The 18,165-nt window shown below is 40.0% G+C and overlaps 1 protein-coding gene across 1 annotated transcript; it reads left to right on the top strand.

Annotated features, from left to right (window-relative positions):
* The first annotated feature begins 12,970 nt into the window (after positions 1–12,970).
* LOC108707549 lies at positions 12,971–16,636 on the top strand. The gene is made up of 2 exons (XM_018245544.2): positions 12,971–13,316; positions 16,027–16,636. The coding sequence occupies exons 1-2, from the start codon at positions 12,974–12,976 to the stop codon at positions 16,032–16,034; spliced, it is 351 nt and encodes a 116-aa protein (XP_018101033.2). The 5' UTR covers positions 12,971–12,973; the 3' UTR covers positions 16,035–16,636.
* The last annotated feature ends 1,529 nt before the right edge of the window (positions 16,637–18,165 follow it).

The following is an 18,165-nucleotide window of genomic DNA, read 5'->3' as shown; positions in this document are numbered from 1 at the left end:
TACAACTGAAATGTCATAATAAAAATATTTTGTACTCAAGATTGACATGCAGTAGTCATTTGTACCCAATGCTAAGCCAAATGCTAAACTTATACACAGGGCCGCTGTTAGAAACCACGGGGCACCGTACACGCGGCCCCGCCCACCCTGGCCCAGATCCCGCCCACTCCACATCACAGTTAAAAGACCACACAGATATCAGCGCTAAAAAAGGTAACCCCCCCCACACACAAGTTATAAAAAGCTATTGGAGACCAGGGCCCCCCTATAAGTTAAAAAAAATGTATTGGTGCCAGGGCCCCCCATAAAAGTTTTTTTTAAATGCATTGGTGCCAGGGCCCCTCTTACAAGTTGAAAAAAATTGGGCCCCAAAGAATATTTTTAGAAAAAACATTGGCACCAGGGCCACTCTTACAAGTTTAAAAAAATTTGGGCCCCAAAGAATATTTTTTAGAAAACATTGATGCCAGGGCCCCCCTTATAAGTTAAAAAAATTGGGGTCCCAAAGAATATTTTTTAAAAAAACATTGATGCCAGGGGTATTAAAATAATGCATAGGGGATGAAAAAAAATTAAAAAAACACATGTTGGTATTCAGAGGAATTGAACTTGTGGTTTCAGGACTTCAACTTCGCCTCCTTTTGTGACTTCGGGTCTTTTCGCCTCTTCGGACTTCAGCTGTTTGGCTTTTTCGGCACTTCCGCAATTCGGTCGTTCAGGACTTCGGAAGGAGGCGGCGCGGCTTCGGCGCTATTAAGGGGGGACCGGCTCTTTCGAAAAGTTCAGCACCGCCGGGCCCCACTTCACTTGTACACTTGTACCCCCTGTGCCCCCCTGATGGCGGCCCTGCTTATACTTATATACCGGTACCACAGACTTTGTTCATGAGATTGGATGTGCTGGTTTCTATGTTCTATTTATGTTGATTCCCATGGCATTTCTCATGCCTGCATAAAATTCCCAATTGGTTTAGTGTTGTTGCTAAAATGAATACTGCCTCACTGCTCACTGCTAGATAGACTCATAGCACACCTTTTCAAGATGAGTTGGGCAACATGTGTTTAAGAAGTGGACACAGCAAAAGCATAAAGCCAAAAGCCTAACCTCCAGTTCTGAACCCATTCAACTTTATGAAAAAATGTACCAGCCCAGGGGGTTCTTTCTTGGGAAAGGTAGTCCTTGCACAGACTCAAATAGACTCAAATAGCAATTCTTCCAAATCTTAATGTACTAAGTACTGTATGTGCCCACTCCAAGCCCATGCAAGGATTACCCAGGAAAGTACAAGCTCCCAGCACTTGTATAAACCAACCCGAGGACCAGTTAGAGGGGTACTTTGGGTTTATTTTCATGAGTTTCCATGCATACCATGTAAAGTCAGCTTGGGTGTTATTTGGGATGAACAAATATAATCTTGTCAGGATCCAAGGGGACCTGACCAAATAGTGAATCAAAAAAGGAGTCTTACACAAAAAAATTCTGAAAACTCAGACTCGATTGCAAGGAACAATCCTCAATATTTTTATTACAGTTTGGCTTGAGCAGACATACCAGACATAACAGAAGTAAAAGGGATCCTTGAAATATAGGAAATCCCCTTGGTTAAATATCTATGCCATAATGATCAACATTACCCAACTCCTTAAGGCTCCCTTTCTCTGGGAGAAGTACATGAGAATCACAACAGATCTTATGTCATCCAACCCTGTTAATTCATTTCACCCAGTCTTCATGCATAAGCTTCCGACTGTCTGCACAGAAGGATCACTTTCATTCTAACAGCATCTCTGTTACTCTCCCAGTCATTCTTCTATGTCTGTGTTTGCTTTTCCACCTCTATTGAGAGACCGACAGTTCTAGCAATCTTTCAGTAAAGCAGCTTCTGTAAGAACTCAGTGTCTTGGTTAGTATTCTAATGTAATACAGAACTTCATTTTCATCTGAGGATGTCTCGAGGGGCACAGTCACATTATGACATGATTTGCATGTTACAATTCTTCGCCAGAGAATGCCACAACCCTATTTATACCCCTATGAGCTGTTACTGGTCATTCAAAATAAAGCAATGCAAATATTGGGGCTCGTTTATCAAAACTGGGCAAATTTGCAGGTGGGTTGTAACCCATGGCAATCAATGAAATAATTGCATTTATTGTTCTACCTGCAGCTGGCTTGAAAAAATCCATTCCTGACCTCTGCCTTCACTATGTATGGTTAATTCTTGCATTACATAAACATAATTTAAGGTAAACTGTTCCAATATGTGTGTGCAGGATGAAATAATATCCTGAAGTGTTTAGGCTACAAAGACCTTATGCTAAAAAAATTACCAGGAGTCCTTTGTAGCCTGTGTTGAAACTGCACCAAATCCACAATTTCAGGATTCGCCTAATCCCGAATCCTTTGTGAAAGAATTGGTTGAATACCAAACCGAATCTGAATCCTTATTTAAATATGCATTTTATGGAAAGAAGGAGGAAAGAGAAACAAATTCTTGACTTCCTTGTTTGTGTAATAAAAAAAGTCATGCGATTTGTTTGGATTCTAATTTGACCGACTCCGAATCCTGATGAAAAAGGCCAAATCTTGGCTGAATCCAGAACCGAATCCTGGATTCGGTGCATCACTATTTGAAACCTTACTGGGCCCCACAACACTTAGGGAGTTATTTACTAAAATCTGAATTTATCCCTTTGTTTCAATAAAAAAGCTAGACCAAACTCCCATCCCCAATTTTTAATAAAATAAAATAACTTGATTGGATTGGTAAAAATCTTGATAAAATAGAAACTAAAGCCGGATTCATATGATTTTGCCTGTCTTTTCTCCCAAATCGCTTGATTTTTTCGGGTTTTTACCCCGAATTTATCTCATTCTTTCAATAAAAAAAGCTCGACCGATTTTGCCTTATTTATTAATAAAATAACTTGATTTAATCAGATTGGTAGAAAACTCAATAAAATGGAACGAAAACCCAGATTGTCTGATTTTTCCAGACTTTTCTCCAGAAATGCTCAAATTTTTGCATGCGCTCTCCTAATGAAGAAGTATGCAGACTCATTTCTTATTATACACACTTATCCGAAGAGACTGCAGTCACCCCTCCGTGCTGCCCACATTTACTGTTGCAATCACCCCCCTCATGGGTCATTCCTCAGCCCTCCCTCCTCGGTCCTCAGCCCTCCCTCCTCAGCCCTCATTACAAAAGCTCTCCATCCTCAGCCCTCCCTCCTCAGCTATCAGCCTTGCTTACGAGCACGGAGGGCTGAGGACGGAGATCCATGTGCATTTTTTTGTGCATTGCTGGTTCGCATTGGGGTAGTGTGCGCTTGCACATCAGGGGTAGCTTGCATGCATTGGGGGGTAGGGGCACAAGAGTTGCCCGGCCTAGGGACGCCTTCTTTTCAAATCTGGCGCTGTATGTTATACCATTTTTTGTGATCCCACCAATATATAAAGCATAATACATCTCTTGACTATTCACCATTTTTTCTGGTCTCCTAAAAATTTAAAATGGGTGTTCTACTCTAACCCACTGGTCCAGTCCACAATGAATAAGCTTATAAAGGCTAACATCTTATGGTCAGCACCCCTTCAAATTATGGATGCAGCAGTCCGGTTTAGCTACGCCCTTTCCCTCTATGAGATGCTTTCTGCTCCTCAACTGTGTGAGGAATGAGAGAATCACTGTGGGCCCCGGCCCAGTCCAGGTCCTAACATGGAACGCGGAAGCGGCTGAACGAAAAAGAAGGTAGGAGTGGGGGGGGCAGGTTGGGGGGTGTTTGCGGCTCAGGAAAGTGGGCCAGAGGGTGCTTTGTGTCTGGGGTGGGGGGCCAGGGGGTGGTGGTAGGGTTGCCAACTGGCCTGGCCGGTAGCAATGATGGTTGATCCCAATGTTATTAATAGGGAAAAAAGATAATTATATAGGTAGGCCAGAAAAGGTGGAAACCCTAGGTGGTGGTGGGCCCAGAGGCAGCAGCCCTGGCCCCCCAGTCTGACACTGAGCTTGTTGCAAGTTCTTAATGGTAATTTTAAGAAACGTGTTCATATAAAAAAGAACAAAACAATATAGATACATATGGCAAGTGAATATCCTTTATTATGAAGTACAAGTCCAGAGAGGAGCAAGTACCCCCACTTGCCCCTATCTGTAGACGCCCATGGTCACTTGAAACTCATGGGACCGCTAGGTGAAGTAAAGATGACCATAGACATAAAAGATACGAAGCTTCGTACGATTTTTGGACCGTCTGTGGATTGTCCCGACATTTTTTGTGCTATGGCGATGTCGTTCAGTCCATTGGACAGGTTAAAAGATTTATATTGGCAAAAGGTAATATCTCTGCAGATATTGCCTAGCTGATGATATCAATGGGAGACTGTCACTACTATTTGTCGGACATAACTTTCGTACGATTGCTGTCTGTCAATTATTGGCCTGAGCATTGTGTGATTTGTTCTCTTTACTACTTTATATTAATCTGAATGGTTAGTTGCAGGTTGGAAGATTGGAACAGACGTTTGTTTGTCCGACATGGGCTAATAATCTGCATGTCTATGGCCTGTTAAGCCCTTACCCTACCAAGAGACAATACACTACTTAAAAATTAAACATTCTCATGTTTATTAAATGCATCACATTACAGCAAAGGGTATCTTGTATTAGAGCAGTCTGTTCCGATCAACAGTGATAAAGCAGATCAATTATTTCAGATACATTAAGTATGCAAACCTCTTCCCAGGTTCTCCTATAATTGCATATCAAGTTTATATACAGCTAGGAACCATGGATACATTGCCAGAAAAACACTAAAAAGACTTCTCCATTTCAGGATTATATGCTTTACCCGAATGGCTTTCTAAACTGTATATGCTACTGTCATGGAATTTCAAAGACAAAGACAAAGTTTATTTGACACAAGCTCACTGGATTCTGATATCCCAAATAGAACACTGAACAAAAAAATGAGTTTTTATAGACTTGCAAATAGGGAGTTACCGGTGGGAGAGCAAACACAGAATTCTATTCTCATTCACAACCCGATATAAAAATGATTTAAAAATGTTGGAGAACCTCAGAAGAGGTTAGAATCTTTGAAATATTTGTTATAAAGTGATGATCATGGCATCACGATGGGCATGTTTTTGCAGTATGATTTGAAAGTGAAGACAAAGATGTATGAGGGGTCATTTACAAATGCAAGTGTTTTGGACACATAATTGTCATCTTTATAACTTGTAATGCAACATTTTATCCAATAATTCCAGCATCATCTTGGCTGATATTTGAATTGTGGCTGCCATGATTGTTCCCGATACATTGGACACAAATGGCGTGCAAGTCACATTTAGTCATTTCAGAATAGGCGTTGCTGCACTTCCATATTGTGCATGGAAAAACAGTGTAGGATTCTCTAGGCACAGGCCTGGTGTACCAATTGACAGAAGCCTCTGTGGGACCCTTGAAACTACCTCTAGGTACAGGGTGGAGGTAGCTGCTGTAAGATGCCATATAAAGTCACTATATAGTGGGCTGGTGGGGGCTGTTTGTACTTGAAATGTCAGAGCCTATTTTGAATCCCAGTCCAGACCTGCACAACATTCCTCAGAAGAGGTAGGACTGATACATTGACAACCACATAGACGTGCAAGAGCGCATTTGGATGCAACTACCTTAATGAATTGTGTCATTATGTGCTCTCCATATTAGAGCATCCACATTTGTAGCTGTGTTCATAAATTACTCCTATGATAGAGTCATTTATGTTGCCATCACAGTGTGATCACACTATGGGACACATTGGCGGGCATGCTGGGTGTGAAAAGAGTGGCAACTTGCAGCACCAGGCCCAACTATTGAGGGCCAAAGTGCATTGGGGGCAAATCATATGGGGCATCATTTACAAAGAGCAGATAGAAAGTACAAAAATTAGATGCAAACTACCATGCTTTAAGCCAGTTTGCACCCTGCCTTGCCCTTTGAACAATACAAAAGACCTGCCTGTCCCCACTGAATTAAGCACTGCTGGCATTCAGCAGCACTATATTTATGAGATGCTGGCTGGGGGGGTCACATATAGGCATCCCCCACCTGTCATTATGACATGCAGGTTATGGAGCACCACTAGATGAAGCGTTAAGGATTTTTAATTTGGTACAAGGAGCAGCAAAACCCTGGTTATGTGCATTAAGAACTAAGGGAACTGATTTTGTGCCCCTGAGAGCTCTGGTACTGCATTTGGGGACTTTGTTCCTGATCCCTGTGGTGTTTTGCACAAGCATTTTAGTAAATGAGCCTTTGGGTGCTTTATTCTATTTCTGCCAGCAGGTGGCAGGAAATTCTTATGTGTATACAATAAGTAGTAATGTACAAGGCAAGTGTTATAAGAAGGGTAAAGTCACAAAAAATCATTAAAAATTAGATAATGGAATGAAGTTACGAAAACATCTTATTTATAAAAACATACATACATACACAGTAAAGGGGCAAATATTCAAAAATAATTACAAAGGAGAAATATATGATTCGAATTACAGAAAGGCTGTCTCCCATAGACTCCATTTTGTCCAAATAATACAAATTTTGAAAAATTATTTCTGTTTTCTCTGTAATAATAAAACAGTACCTTGTACTTGATCCAAACTAAGAAGCAAAACCAGACTATTGGATTTATTTAATGTTTAATTGATTTTTAACAGACAAAGTATGGTGATGCAAATTACGGAAAGATCCATTATCCAGACAACCCCAGGTCCCAAGCATTCAGGATAAAATATACCTGTATGTTGGAATGTGCAGCACAATTTGAGTAAAGTATAGCTGAGCACAGTGTTTTAAAATACTGATTATACTTAAAAAAAACATGCACTTTTTATTTTTAGTTCTGTTCTCAGTTTAAGTTTTATTATTTTGGGACACATTTCCCTCTAGCTGTTAAACAATACAGGCCTGGTGTCCAGATATGGGGTGATATGGGCTGGCTCTATTCCTTTGTCCTGTGTGTTTAATGCGTGTAGAAGTTTCCTAATTGTTCCATCAGGAGTATAAGCCCATGGCATTGCTGGAATACAACTAGAAAAAGCTACGACTTCTCAGTACTCTCCACCCCCAATTCTCTCTATGCCAGAACAGAATAAAGGGCCACATGACTTCATGAGAGATTTTTTTCTCTGCATGTGTAGCCTGTTCTATAATGCTGATGTCTGTTGTTTGCTTTGGGTAGCCAATAGCTGCTGCCTGATCCACTGTACAGAATAAAGTACTCTTGTAATAAAGAGAGAACAGACCAAGAAGTCATTTATATGGCATAACTTACTGAAGATATCCAGAAAAAAAGTATGTAGATAAGCATATATGGCAAAGCAGAAACCCAAAATAGTGCAGCAAGTTTAAATATTTCGGAAGTTACCCGGTGTTAAAAATGTTCACTTAGGTGTACTTTCCTTTTAAAGTCTCCGTTAATAGTAGTAATACATGCAGTCGGTTCTTTACATCCAATCAGTTTCCACCACCATATGGCCAAATTTCCTACTTACAAGACGACCACTTGATATATTGCCTGTAATTTACAAGATGACTATTTTAGGTTTGGTTATTTTAGGTTTCTGCTTTCTCCGTTGCCATACTTTTTTCTGGATATTTTGGATACAGCTTAGAGAGCGTGGAAAGATCGGCGGGAGAGAGCAAACCTGACTTTATTTCCTTAAAGGGATACTGTCATGGGAAAAAATTTTTTTTCAAAATGAACCAGTTAATAGTGCTGCTCCAGCAGAATTCTGCACTAAAATCCATTTCTCAAAAGAGCAAACAGATTTTTTTATATTCAATTTTGAAATCTGACATGGGGCTAGACATATTGTCAATATTGTCATGTGACTTGTGCTCTGATAAACTTCAATTACTCTTTACTGCTGTACTGCAAGTTGGAGTGATATTACTCCAACAATGGGAAGGTAACCAGATAGCAGCTCCCTAACACAAGATAACAGCTGCCTGGTAGATCTAAGAACAACACTCAATAGTAAAAACCCATGTCCCACTGAGACACATTCAGTTACATTGAGAAGGAAAAACAGCAGCCTGCCAGAAAGCATTTCTCTCCTAAAGTGCAGGTACAAGTCACATGACTGGGGGCAGCTGGGAAATTGACAAAATGTCTAGCCCCATGTCAGATTTCAAAATTGAATATAAAAAAATCTGTTTGCTCTTTTGAGAAATGGATTTCAGTGCAGAATTCTGCTGGAGTAGCACTATTAACTGATGTGTTTTGAAAAAAACTCGTTTTCCAATGACAGGATCCCTTTAAAAACTTTTTCTCACTGAAGATATAAGGACTTATTTAAAAACACTGGTGCTAGTGAAGTTGTCAGTACTAAGCAAGCAGCTTTTCCATGGGCTACTATCTGTTACAATATAAAACCAATAATCTTATTGATTAATATGGGTAACTGCCCCTATGTTTGTGAATCAGCCCCATAGTCTGGTTAAGGATTATTCTGAAAATGAATAACATTATGAATGTAGTTTCAGGACCTCTCAGGATCAGGACACCTACATCTTGACTAGTTGTAGAATACAGAATAAGGAAACATGGCTAATCTACATAGGGGTATTATTTATAAACATATACTATATTCTAGCCTTAACTAACCCTAACCGTGTTATTTATTAGCATGCTGTGCAATTTATTGTGTATATTGAGAGGTAGTAGAAGCTACACAATTTGTCTATCCAACATGCTGCTGAGGGGAGGCACTGTCCCAGAGTCTCCATCACCTTGCTCATCTGGCCTGTTCTAACATTTTATTTACAAGGATATATAACATTTGGGATGAATTCTAATGTGATATTCTGGATGTTCTTGAAACATCATAGCAGGCAGTGGCGTAACTAGATATTGCTGGGCACCACAGCAAATTATATTTCAGGCCCACAAAATGCCTAGAGGTTGACCTGTTTTACCAGTATTTATTGAAATTGTATATAAGTTATGGCCCCATGGGGCTACAATAATGTCTGGGCCCCCTGCAGTGTGCTTCCTCTGTAGTTAGTCCCCCGATAGCAGGTAAACTGTAAATTAATATGGAATGGAACGTTATGTAATACTGTATATAAAAAAAAATATTTCAAACTGTTATTTCTTGTGGATCCTAAAGGTTGTTGGACTGAAACTTCAGAAATCTGAAAGCTTACTGTAATTGCCATGTAAAGGAGATATGCTCTCCAGCTTTCCTTTACTATGATCCCTAACTGATGTATGGAACTGCTCCCTTTTCATATATAGTCAACTGTTTACGTTTTGTTAGGTAATTAAGTTACTGTATTGGGTAATAGGGGCTTTGAATAAAAATTTTTTAATTTTTTGTTTGTGTCATCCTTTGAGCACCCAACTGCCAATGCTATAGATATTCTGGTATGCCATTCTTGCAATGCCTTAGTATCCACCATTGTACTGTGTGCTGAGACAAGAGCATATAATAAGCTGCTTAGTACATGCACTTTGCCACTTGCAGTACCAACACACAACATTCTGAGATTTGAAAACCAAGTTTGGCAGGAAAGACATGCCTGTCTAGTACAACATATGATGCTTTGGTAACGTTGTTATTTTGTGTCTGTTGCACTTTTTAGTTAAAGAGATACTGACATCATAAAATAACCTTTTTTGATATCTATCATAACATTGTCTTATTTTTATAACATTTATAATTTTGTCATAAAAGTACTTGCGTGATGCTTTTACATTACATTTCTTACTATCCTGTTCCTCTATGAGGGGGCTGCCATATTTGTGCAGCAGAAGTCCGTTAGCATTAGAAACTCTAACTGACACGTTAAGAAGGGACAGTCAGGTTGGCAAAACAGTCAGGTTTAGGATCTTCAAGTGACTTATAAAAGCAGAAATATCAGCGAAAAATCAACATGACCTCTAGGTAACTTTTAATGTAGAATAATATTTTGAAAAGAAAATTTTTATCACTGTATCACTTTAGTGATGGGAGATGTCCAGGTTTACAATGTATACATTTTTTGAAACACATGAAATTAAATTACGCGTTTCGGGAGTTATTCCCTTAATCATTGGCCTATGCCTATGATGGCAGTGGGGACGCTGCGGACTGAGCACCTGGTGATAAACACAAGAGTGGCTTTATAGGAGTGTGGGCTTTGAGCAGTCTTTTTGATTGTTTGATCCATACCAGGGGTGTCCAAACTTTTGGCTCGTCGGGCCACATTGGAAAAAGATAAAATTGTCTGGGGCCACACATGAAATAAATAAACACGTTTAATTTGTAAAAGTAAAGCAAATACACAGAAAAGAACTACAATGCCAGTTGGATAACCAGATGGAGCTATACACTGGAATATGGGACACCTGGATATTAAATAGATGTATTATTATATTATTATTACTAACTGGGCAATGGGCAGAGTCCCACCTCCTCCTATTTCCTTGGGAACCAAGCGTTTCAAGCTGGGCCGCATTCATATGCATCCTGGGCCGCATGTGGCCCTCGGGCCGCAGTTTGGACACCCCTGATCCATACTAATATGGCCATAAATAATGGCATGAACAGAGACATAAAGTGAAATTTCGATCTGGCAATGTTATGTTTTGGTAGCCGAGGATGAGTAGAGTATGACAGTGCTTTATTAGCAGGTTCATGAAGCAATTACACAACAGTAACTTCCAACTCTATCACTCTTAAGCAGTATAGAAGGTACTATGTATACTCAGTATAACTCAAGTGCACAGTAACACCTGCAGGCCATTTGTATAAACACCACAGGCAAGTTTGGAAATATGCAGGATTTTGACATTTAGCAACTTGCAGATCATAACCAGTGGCTAACTAGAACCAGGAATTGTTTCCAGCCCAACAGAACCTGAGAGCCTTTTTTACCACTGAAACTGGTAGTGGACCCATTTCTTTGCATTGTTTTCAGTCAAACCCCAAAACTTCTACTCAACAAAACACATATTTCAACATATCAGATTGTTCTTTCCCGGATGCCTTTCTAATCATACATTATTTATATAGTGCTATCAAGTTACGCAATGCTTTATATTGATGAAGCCCTAATGAGATTTTGATGGGTCCACCAGTAACTTCATGTTCAGACCACGAACAAATAAAAGGGCAGCTTACATCTAAAAGATCTACAGATGAGGTAACTTGTGTATAGTGTTCCTGTGCCTTGATTTGTTAAGCCTTCTGCATTATTCACATCCAGCTTTTTGGGTTAAGTTAGGTTTTCTTCTTCCCTCTAATTTACCCTACACACCATGCTTAATGGGATTCAGTATTTATCTTTGCTAATCACACCTATCTACTTTTTTACAGTTTTAATGCCAGTCTGGTCTCCTCTACTCGTATGATCCTTATTTAGTAATATTTATTCTAATTTACAGTTTATTATCCTCACTTATTTCATGTCTACGTTTTGTTATTCTTGTTTTTTTTTATTCTAAAGCTGGCAGAATAAACCAAATACTGTGGTGTTTCTACAAAGGTGTATTCAATAATATCATTGCATTATTGAGTCACATGCAGGCTGGAACATTGCACAAATACACAACAAAGACATGCATGTTAAATAGTTCCCTTTCAGGTTATTTTGTATTTCATTATATTGATAATAAAGATAAAAGATCCTGAGCTCAGTGGTCTCCCAGGCAACCTTAGGATGAAGGCTCGGGCTAGACAATTGCTCTGCACACCTTTGCCTTTTACATTGTAACAGAGCTTGAAATTTCCATAATGAGAGATAAATAGAAAGATGCAGGTCAGGATTTTCTGTTATTTGAGCTATTCATTATTAGGAAAAGTGAATACGATTCAACGTTATTTCTAAATTAAATTACTGATCTAGTTTGTACACATACAGCTGAATATAAAATGATATGGCACTAAACCATCTCTGCGGACATAGCTAGGGCTACAAATACATGTTTTTTGTAAATAATAGGAACCTCTCTTTTTTCTTTCAAGATGGTATTGTAATATGAAAAGCTAGAAAAGCTGTAGCTGTGCCTTTAAGAGTGCCCCTTTATAAATAGAGAGGGGTGGATGGTTTGAAGAAGGACCCTGGAACTGTATGCTTGAATAATACAAGAGTGGCTCTTTTGCATATTCATATTGAGGGAAACACTGCAGCAGCATGGTCATCAGAGAGGTAAGAACCAGAGGCATTATTGAATTGATAGTTTTATTAGATTTATACAGCATTTAAAAGTTGGTCTTCTTTGTTTATCGGCCTTTATTACCTTGTGGACATCTTTTGTTGTCTGATCAACACTAGTTTATCTGTTGCCTTTTCACTTTTACACCGTTTCCTTCTGTTCCTTTACACAATTCCACCATCTCGTTGGGCTGCAATCCAATGCATTTCAAGCTTGAAAAAGTTCTGAGTTATTTTGGGGTGAATGGTTAAATTTTCTAGGCCCTCTTTGACAAATAAGTGTTTTTTTTTTTTTTTATTCCAACATTTTTGGTTGAGAAGGGTTGATTTTTCTGGTACTGGGATCTAGTTGTCATTAAGCATTCAAGGGTGATTTCCATAACAGATGATATAGAAAAGCTCAGCATGGTGTTTTACCATACCTGACTCTAGAATGAAGTTAATAAGAATGCTTGTTTATTGCTCATAGGGACAGTATTACTCTTTCAGCCATATATCAGTAATTATCCCCAAAAGCCTCACATTTAGTAGCTCATCTTGATTTAAAGATTTTCAGTTTGCACAATGCAAAAACAGCCCCTGCAGGACCCTAAACACTGTGGCTGCTATAGAAATGGCACTAAGCATAGGCTTACTGTGAAGAAACAAAGGTCCACTAGACTGTGTTCAAAGGTTTGTAATTCATGTTATTTACAATTTTATTTTTAGTTTAGGAAATGGAAAAGTAGTTTAATATATTATAATCAATGTATTTGTGATCCTGTCGTTTGCGTTACAGGAGCTGAGACGATGTCGCTTCTGGCGATCAGTACTGGCAGAAACTCTGGGAACGTTCATGTTGGTGACTGTGGTATTGGGATCCTCCTGCCTTGGCTTGAGAGTATCTCGATCAGATTCCCTCCTTCCAGCACTGGCTGCAGGGTTGACAGTTGTGAGTCTGGTGCAGTGTTTTGGGGAGATAAGTGGTGCTCAGTTAAATCCAGCTATTACATTTGCCCTGGTGTGTGCACGGAAGCTGGACTTACTCCATGGAATGGCTTTTGCTGTGGCCCAATGTGTTGGTGCTACATGCGCCTCTGCTCTTTTCTACTTGTGTATGCCGTCGTCTGTCTGCAATCAGCTGGTCACCAGAGTAAGTTCTATAAAGCCAGAAGTGGCTTTTTCTCTACTTTCCAGTCCAGTCTATTGAAAATCTGTATTCAATTGTATAATTTACAAGGGATTCATTTTAAGATCATTGCAGCATTGACCTACTCTATAAATATCTCCACTTTTTTGTGTTGCCTACCCGTTTTCTCCAATTCTCCTCCCTGTCCCATAACAGGAATAAGAAAAAATTACAAAAATAATAACAACTCAATCCACCATTGTCATTTTTGCATCTCTTTTCTTATATGGTTTGCATTTGAATTTTCAGATGTAACTTTGGTAAAAAATATTAAACAGAAAAAAATGTAGTGAGGATTCTTTTAAATCGATGCATTTCACATGATTCTAATTGGCCCTACACTAGTACTAAAAGCACATACATGCAGCTGGGAAGTTGAGTCTGGGAACCCTTTACTCTCCATATCTAGTGATGGACGAATTTGCGCTGTTTCGCCGAAAAATTAGCGAATTTCGCGAAACTGCGAAAAATTCGCGAAACGGCGCCGGCATCTCGTTTTTGACGCCGGCGCCCGTTTTTGACGCCGGCGTCCGTTTTTGACGCTGGCGTCCGTTTTTCCGAAAATTATTTTTTGGCGCCGGTGAATTTTTTACGCAAATTTTCGCGGGCGTTTCGCGAATTTATTCGCCAGGCGCGAATCGCGCAAATTCGGCGCGAATTCGCGCCTGGCGAATAAATTCGCCCATCACTATCCATATCCAATGAATCCTTGCTACTATAGCATGTTTCACCTTAACCCAGCTTTGGACTGGAGGGTTGCAGGCCCACCGGAGCTTTCAATACAAGGCCCCACACCCCCTCCGGGCCCAACCTGCCTCTGCCGTAACCTCCCTACAGACCCCCCGCCTCAGTCATAACCCTTCCCCCAAACCATGCCCCCACACCTACTTGCCCTGTAGTTGCTGGAGGGGGGTGGGATTAGGGGGCAGTGTGGGCCATAGATGGATGCGGGTCTGGGTCGGCGTGGCCCACAAGGCCCAGTCCAACCGTGCCTTAACCCTGTTATGAATTCTGGGGCATTATATGCAAACTAAAAACTTCACCCATTTGTGTTTTCTGGGTATAAGATATGAACTAGCTAATGGTGAAACATGTTGTTTGATTTTGTACATGGTATATTGAATAGCCAATACCATTACATTGCTGGGCAATCTGGGGGTTTTGTTGCCATTCGGCCATTATTTTACTGGCCTAGCTGGCAAATCACCCGCTCAGGTCGATATTACAAAATTACTGACTAAGTAGTTGCCAGTATTACATATTTATCATCAATGTAGTTGCTGGTAAATCTGTAATGCCCTTTAATGTAGTCCCTGGCCCTCCCACCTAAGCCCTTGGCCCACCTAGTACTTACCCTTTCCCTTGCCCTATATCTGCCTTCTGGTCCCCTGGTGCAGTGTAGCCCTGCCCCCTTGATGTCATCCACCCCTTGTGTTGCCATAGCCCGCCCCTTTCGCTGGTAAAAATTTGTGTGACAGGCAACCCTATCTGGGGACATTATGTGGGTTTATACAATAAGTGCTGTTAAGTTGTGAAATTGTCTCCCAGAATGGTTATATGGGTGAAAGAAAATTTTAGGGAAAACTAATGATTCACTGATTAAGAATAGAACAACACCTTAAAGATGCCGCCGAACTTTGAGAACCATATACGGTAATGCTTGATTTTATCATATATAGTATGCATGTTGAGGTATGTATCCTCTTTTAATAATCTTATATAAAGCTCATTATGGCAGTTGGCCAGGTGACTTCTGCTTGGACTTGAAAGTGTCTGGCTGGTTATGATGAAATCACTGCTGAGCCACTGTTGGGGAGTCCCTCATCTTTTGTGCTAAGTATCAATAAATCACGTATTTGCTTTACCTGAATGTGTGTGGTCAGTTTCAATTGCTCTACAGAACTAAAAATAATCCTTCTTAATACAGAAAATATAAAGATACTGTTCGTACTATAGTTTTGATCCAGAGACTAGTTAAATTGTTTTTTGGGAGCCAAGAAGGCCCCCCCCCCTAAATTTGTGTTTTTGCTCCCCTCTGAATCAGCTAAAAGTTAGTAAAATTTAAAAAAAAGTAACAGTTAGAAGGTAGGGTTGCCACCTTTTCTGTGTAGGCTACAGATGCACTTAAAGAAAAAGTCCTAATGTAAAAACCTAAAAAGGTTATTGTCTCACCAGTAATACTTGGGGCCTGGGTGCTCACACCCTAGACCTACAGCTCGAGGTGGAGGTATTCAACCAAAGGAGAAACCAGCAGGCTCTCACATATCCCACAAACAGGCTTGTAAAAGATCTGAGAACTTTATTTAGGCCACAAAGTAGATTAACACATAGCCTTAAGTGTTTCGTGCCAATGGGCACTTAATCATAGGCATAGCCCATTGGCACAGCCCATTGACACAAAAGCGCAAGGCTATGTGTTAATCTACTTTGTGACCTAAATAAAGTTCTCAGATCTTTTACAAGCCTGTTTGTGGGATCTGTGAGTGCCTTCCCAAATCTGTATTGGTGGATAAGGAAAAGGGGACAATGCACTGATAGTTGATATCCCCTATAGCAATATATACAGGAATTGATTTGGATTTGATGATTTAGTGAGTGTAAACATCTATAATTTATTAATCCATCAATGATTCAACATGAACCTGCTGCTCACTACTTACTCTTACATTCACAGGTGAGTAGTGAAGGGAATGCTGGACAAGCTTTGGCTATGGAAATTTTCGCTACTTTTCAACTTGCTTTCACAATCTTTGCTGTGGATGATCGCCGGCGGAGAGATATAACAGAACCAGGAAGTCTTGCCATTGGTTTCTCTGTCACTGCTGGGGCGTTAACAGCGGTAAGAATGACTTATATAGGCAGAGTTGTCTGTAGGGTGTGCCAGCAAAAGGAACTGTTCTGGTTCCTGTTCCAGAAAGTATTTAACAGCACCTGTGCAGGAAATGCAACAGTAGCTATAATGGCGGTTAATATATTGACCTCTGTAAAGGGACTGTTATTCTCTTTTTCAATAAATTGTATTGGTTTTCAAGATTTTAAAACATAAAATGGATAAACAATATGATAGGATTTAAATACAAACAGTATATTTCGAATAATTCCAATGTACATTACAAAATCATGTACATGTGCTTATAAGGGACTGTAATTCTCATATGGCAGTCATAGCAGGTTGCAATGGTGCCTGTAGCACCAGAGGGGATAATAACCTCTAGGAATGGATTGTGACTTTGGGATAGCAGGTATAGTAGGGAGAGATGGTGCCTATAGTAGCAGTGGAGATAATAGTCTCTGGGAAGGGACTGTGTCTGTGGGATAGCAGGTATAGTAGGGAGAGATTGTGCCTATAGTAACAGTGGGATAATAGCCTCTGGGAAGAGACTGTGACTGTGGGATAGTAGGTATAGTAGGGAGAGATGGTGCCTATAGTAGAAGTGGAGATAATAGCCTCTGGGAAGGGACTGTTGCTGTGGAATAACAGTTATAGTAGGAAGAAATGGTTCCTACAGTATCAGTGGTGCAGATTTTAATCTACATTAGTTGAAGCTATTTCATTCTTGTTGTCTTGATAGTTCCACTTAAAGCATACCAGGACAGCTAACCATAATATCAGCTATTTTGTGTCTATGTACAAATACATTTGAACTGGAAATTTTGCATATAAATAATAATAATCTCATACGGGTATAGTATAGTGCAGGGATCCCCAACCTTTTGAACCCGTGAGCAACATTCAGAAGTAAAAGGAGCTTGGGAGCAACAACTAGACTGTTCCTGGGGTGCCAAATAAGGGCTGTGATTGGGCATTTGGTTGCCCCTATGAGGATTGTCAACCTACATTGAGGCTCTGTTTGGCAGTGCACCTAGTTTTATACAACCAAAACTTGCCTCCAAGCCCGAAATTCAAAAATAAGCTCCTTCTTTGAGGCCACTGGGAGCAACATCCAAGGGGTTGGAGAGCAACATGTTGCTCACGAGCTACTGGTTGGGGATCACTGGTATAGTGTATATGGTACACTCTCCAAATTATTTGCATCCAGCTGAGATTCTCCTATTTTTCTTTTCTTTTCTCTGCTCAGGGTCAGGTATCAGGAGGCAGTATGAATCCAGCAAGATCACTGGGCCCAGCACTGGTCACAGGCATTTGGGATCATCACTGGGTAAGTGGCTAAAAAATCATCAGTGTGAATTCACTGGAGAAAGACGTTTCTGGATTGCAGTTCTATGAAAAAGGATCCGACCCCTTTTTGATCACTATTGAATGTTCTTGCTGTTGTAAGTTATCAGATGTTTACATGAATATTCCTTATTATAAATGCAGTCTCTATGAAAAACAAACCAAATCACTTCTGCACCAATGGTAGAAAAAGGAATTCTACTGTCCTAGATCAAAGCTGTATCCAATATTTGAGTCTCTTTTAACAGTAAGAAACTTTAGCTGATTGACCAAGACCTTAATAGATATAGTTCTTAATGGATGAATTAGACAAAATTTCAATCTGACTGGGACTGAAGTTACATGAAAGTCATTTGTGTTCATTTTTGGCAACTTTAAGATGGTTACAAGTAATTGGAATCTGTCCATCATCATCACCCTTGGTAGAAGTAAACTTGAGATACATGAGGCAATCTTCGTACATCCCAACTGTCCTGTTTTCTGTGGGACAGTCCCGATTTTGACAGCTCAGCCGGCAGTTCAGTGTTTCTTACTGATATGTCCCGACTTTCTCTTTGATCTCCTGTAATGATGCCAGAAAAAGATACAAAGTTTCTGAAATGTAATTAAAATAAGAGGCTTTTTGGTAGAGAGCCC

Source organism: Xenopus laevis, chromosome 2L, assembly GCF_017654675.1.
Source record: "Xenopus laevis strain J_2021 chromosome 2L, Xenopus_laevis_v10.1, whole genome shotgun sequence".
In the NCBI taxonomy this organism is placed as follows: Eukaryota; Metazoa; Chordata; class Amphibia; order Anura; family Pipidae; genus Xenopus; species Xenopus laevis.
Note: the sequence above shows the minus strand (reverse complement) of the source record. Positions and strands in the feature narration are given on the sequence as shown.

Bases quoted from the DNA above. Each gene is read 5' to 3' on its own strand.
- LOC108707549 (XM_018245544.2), top strand. From the start codon at position 12,974: ATGTCGCTTCTGGCGATCAGTACTGGCAGAAACTCTGGGAACGTTCAT.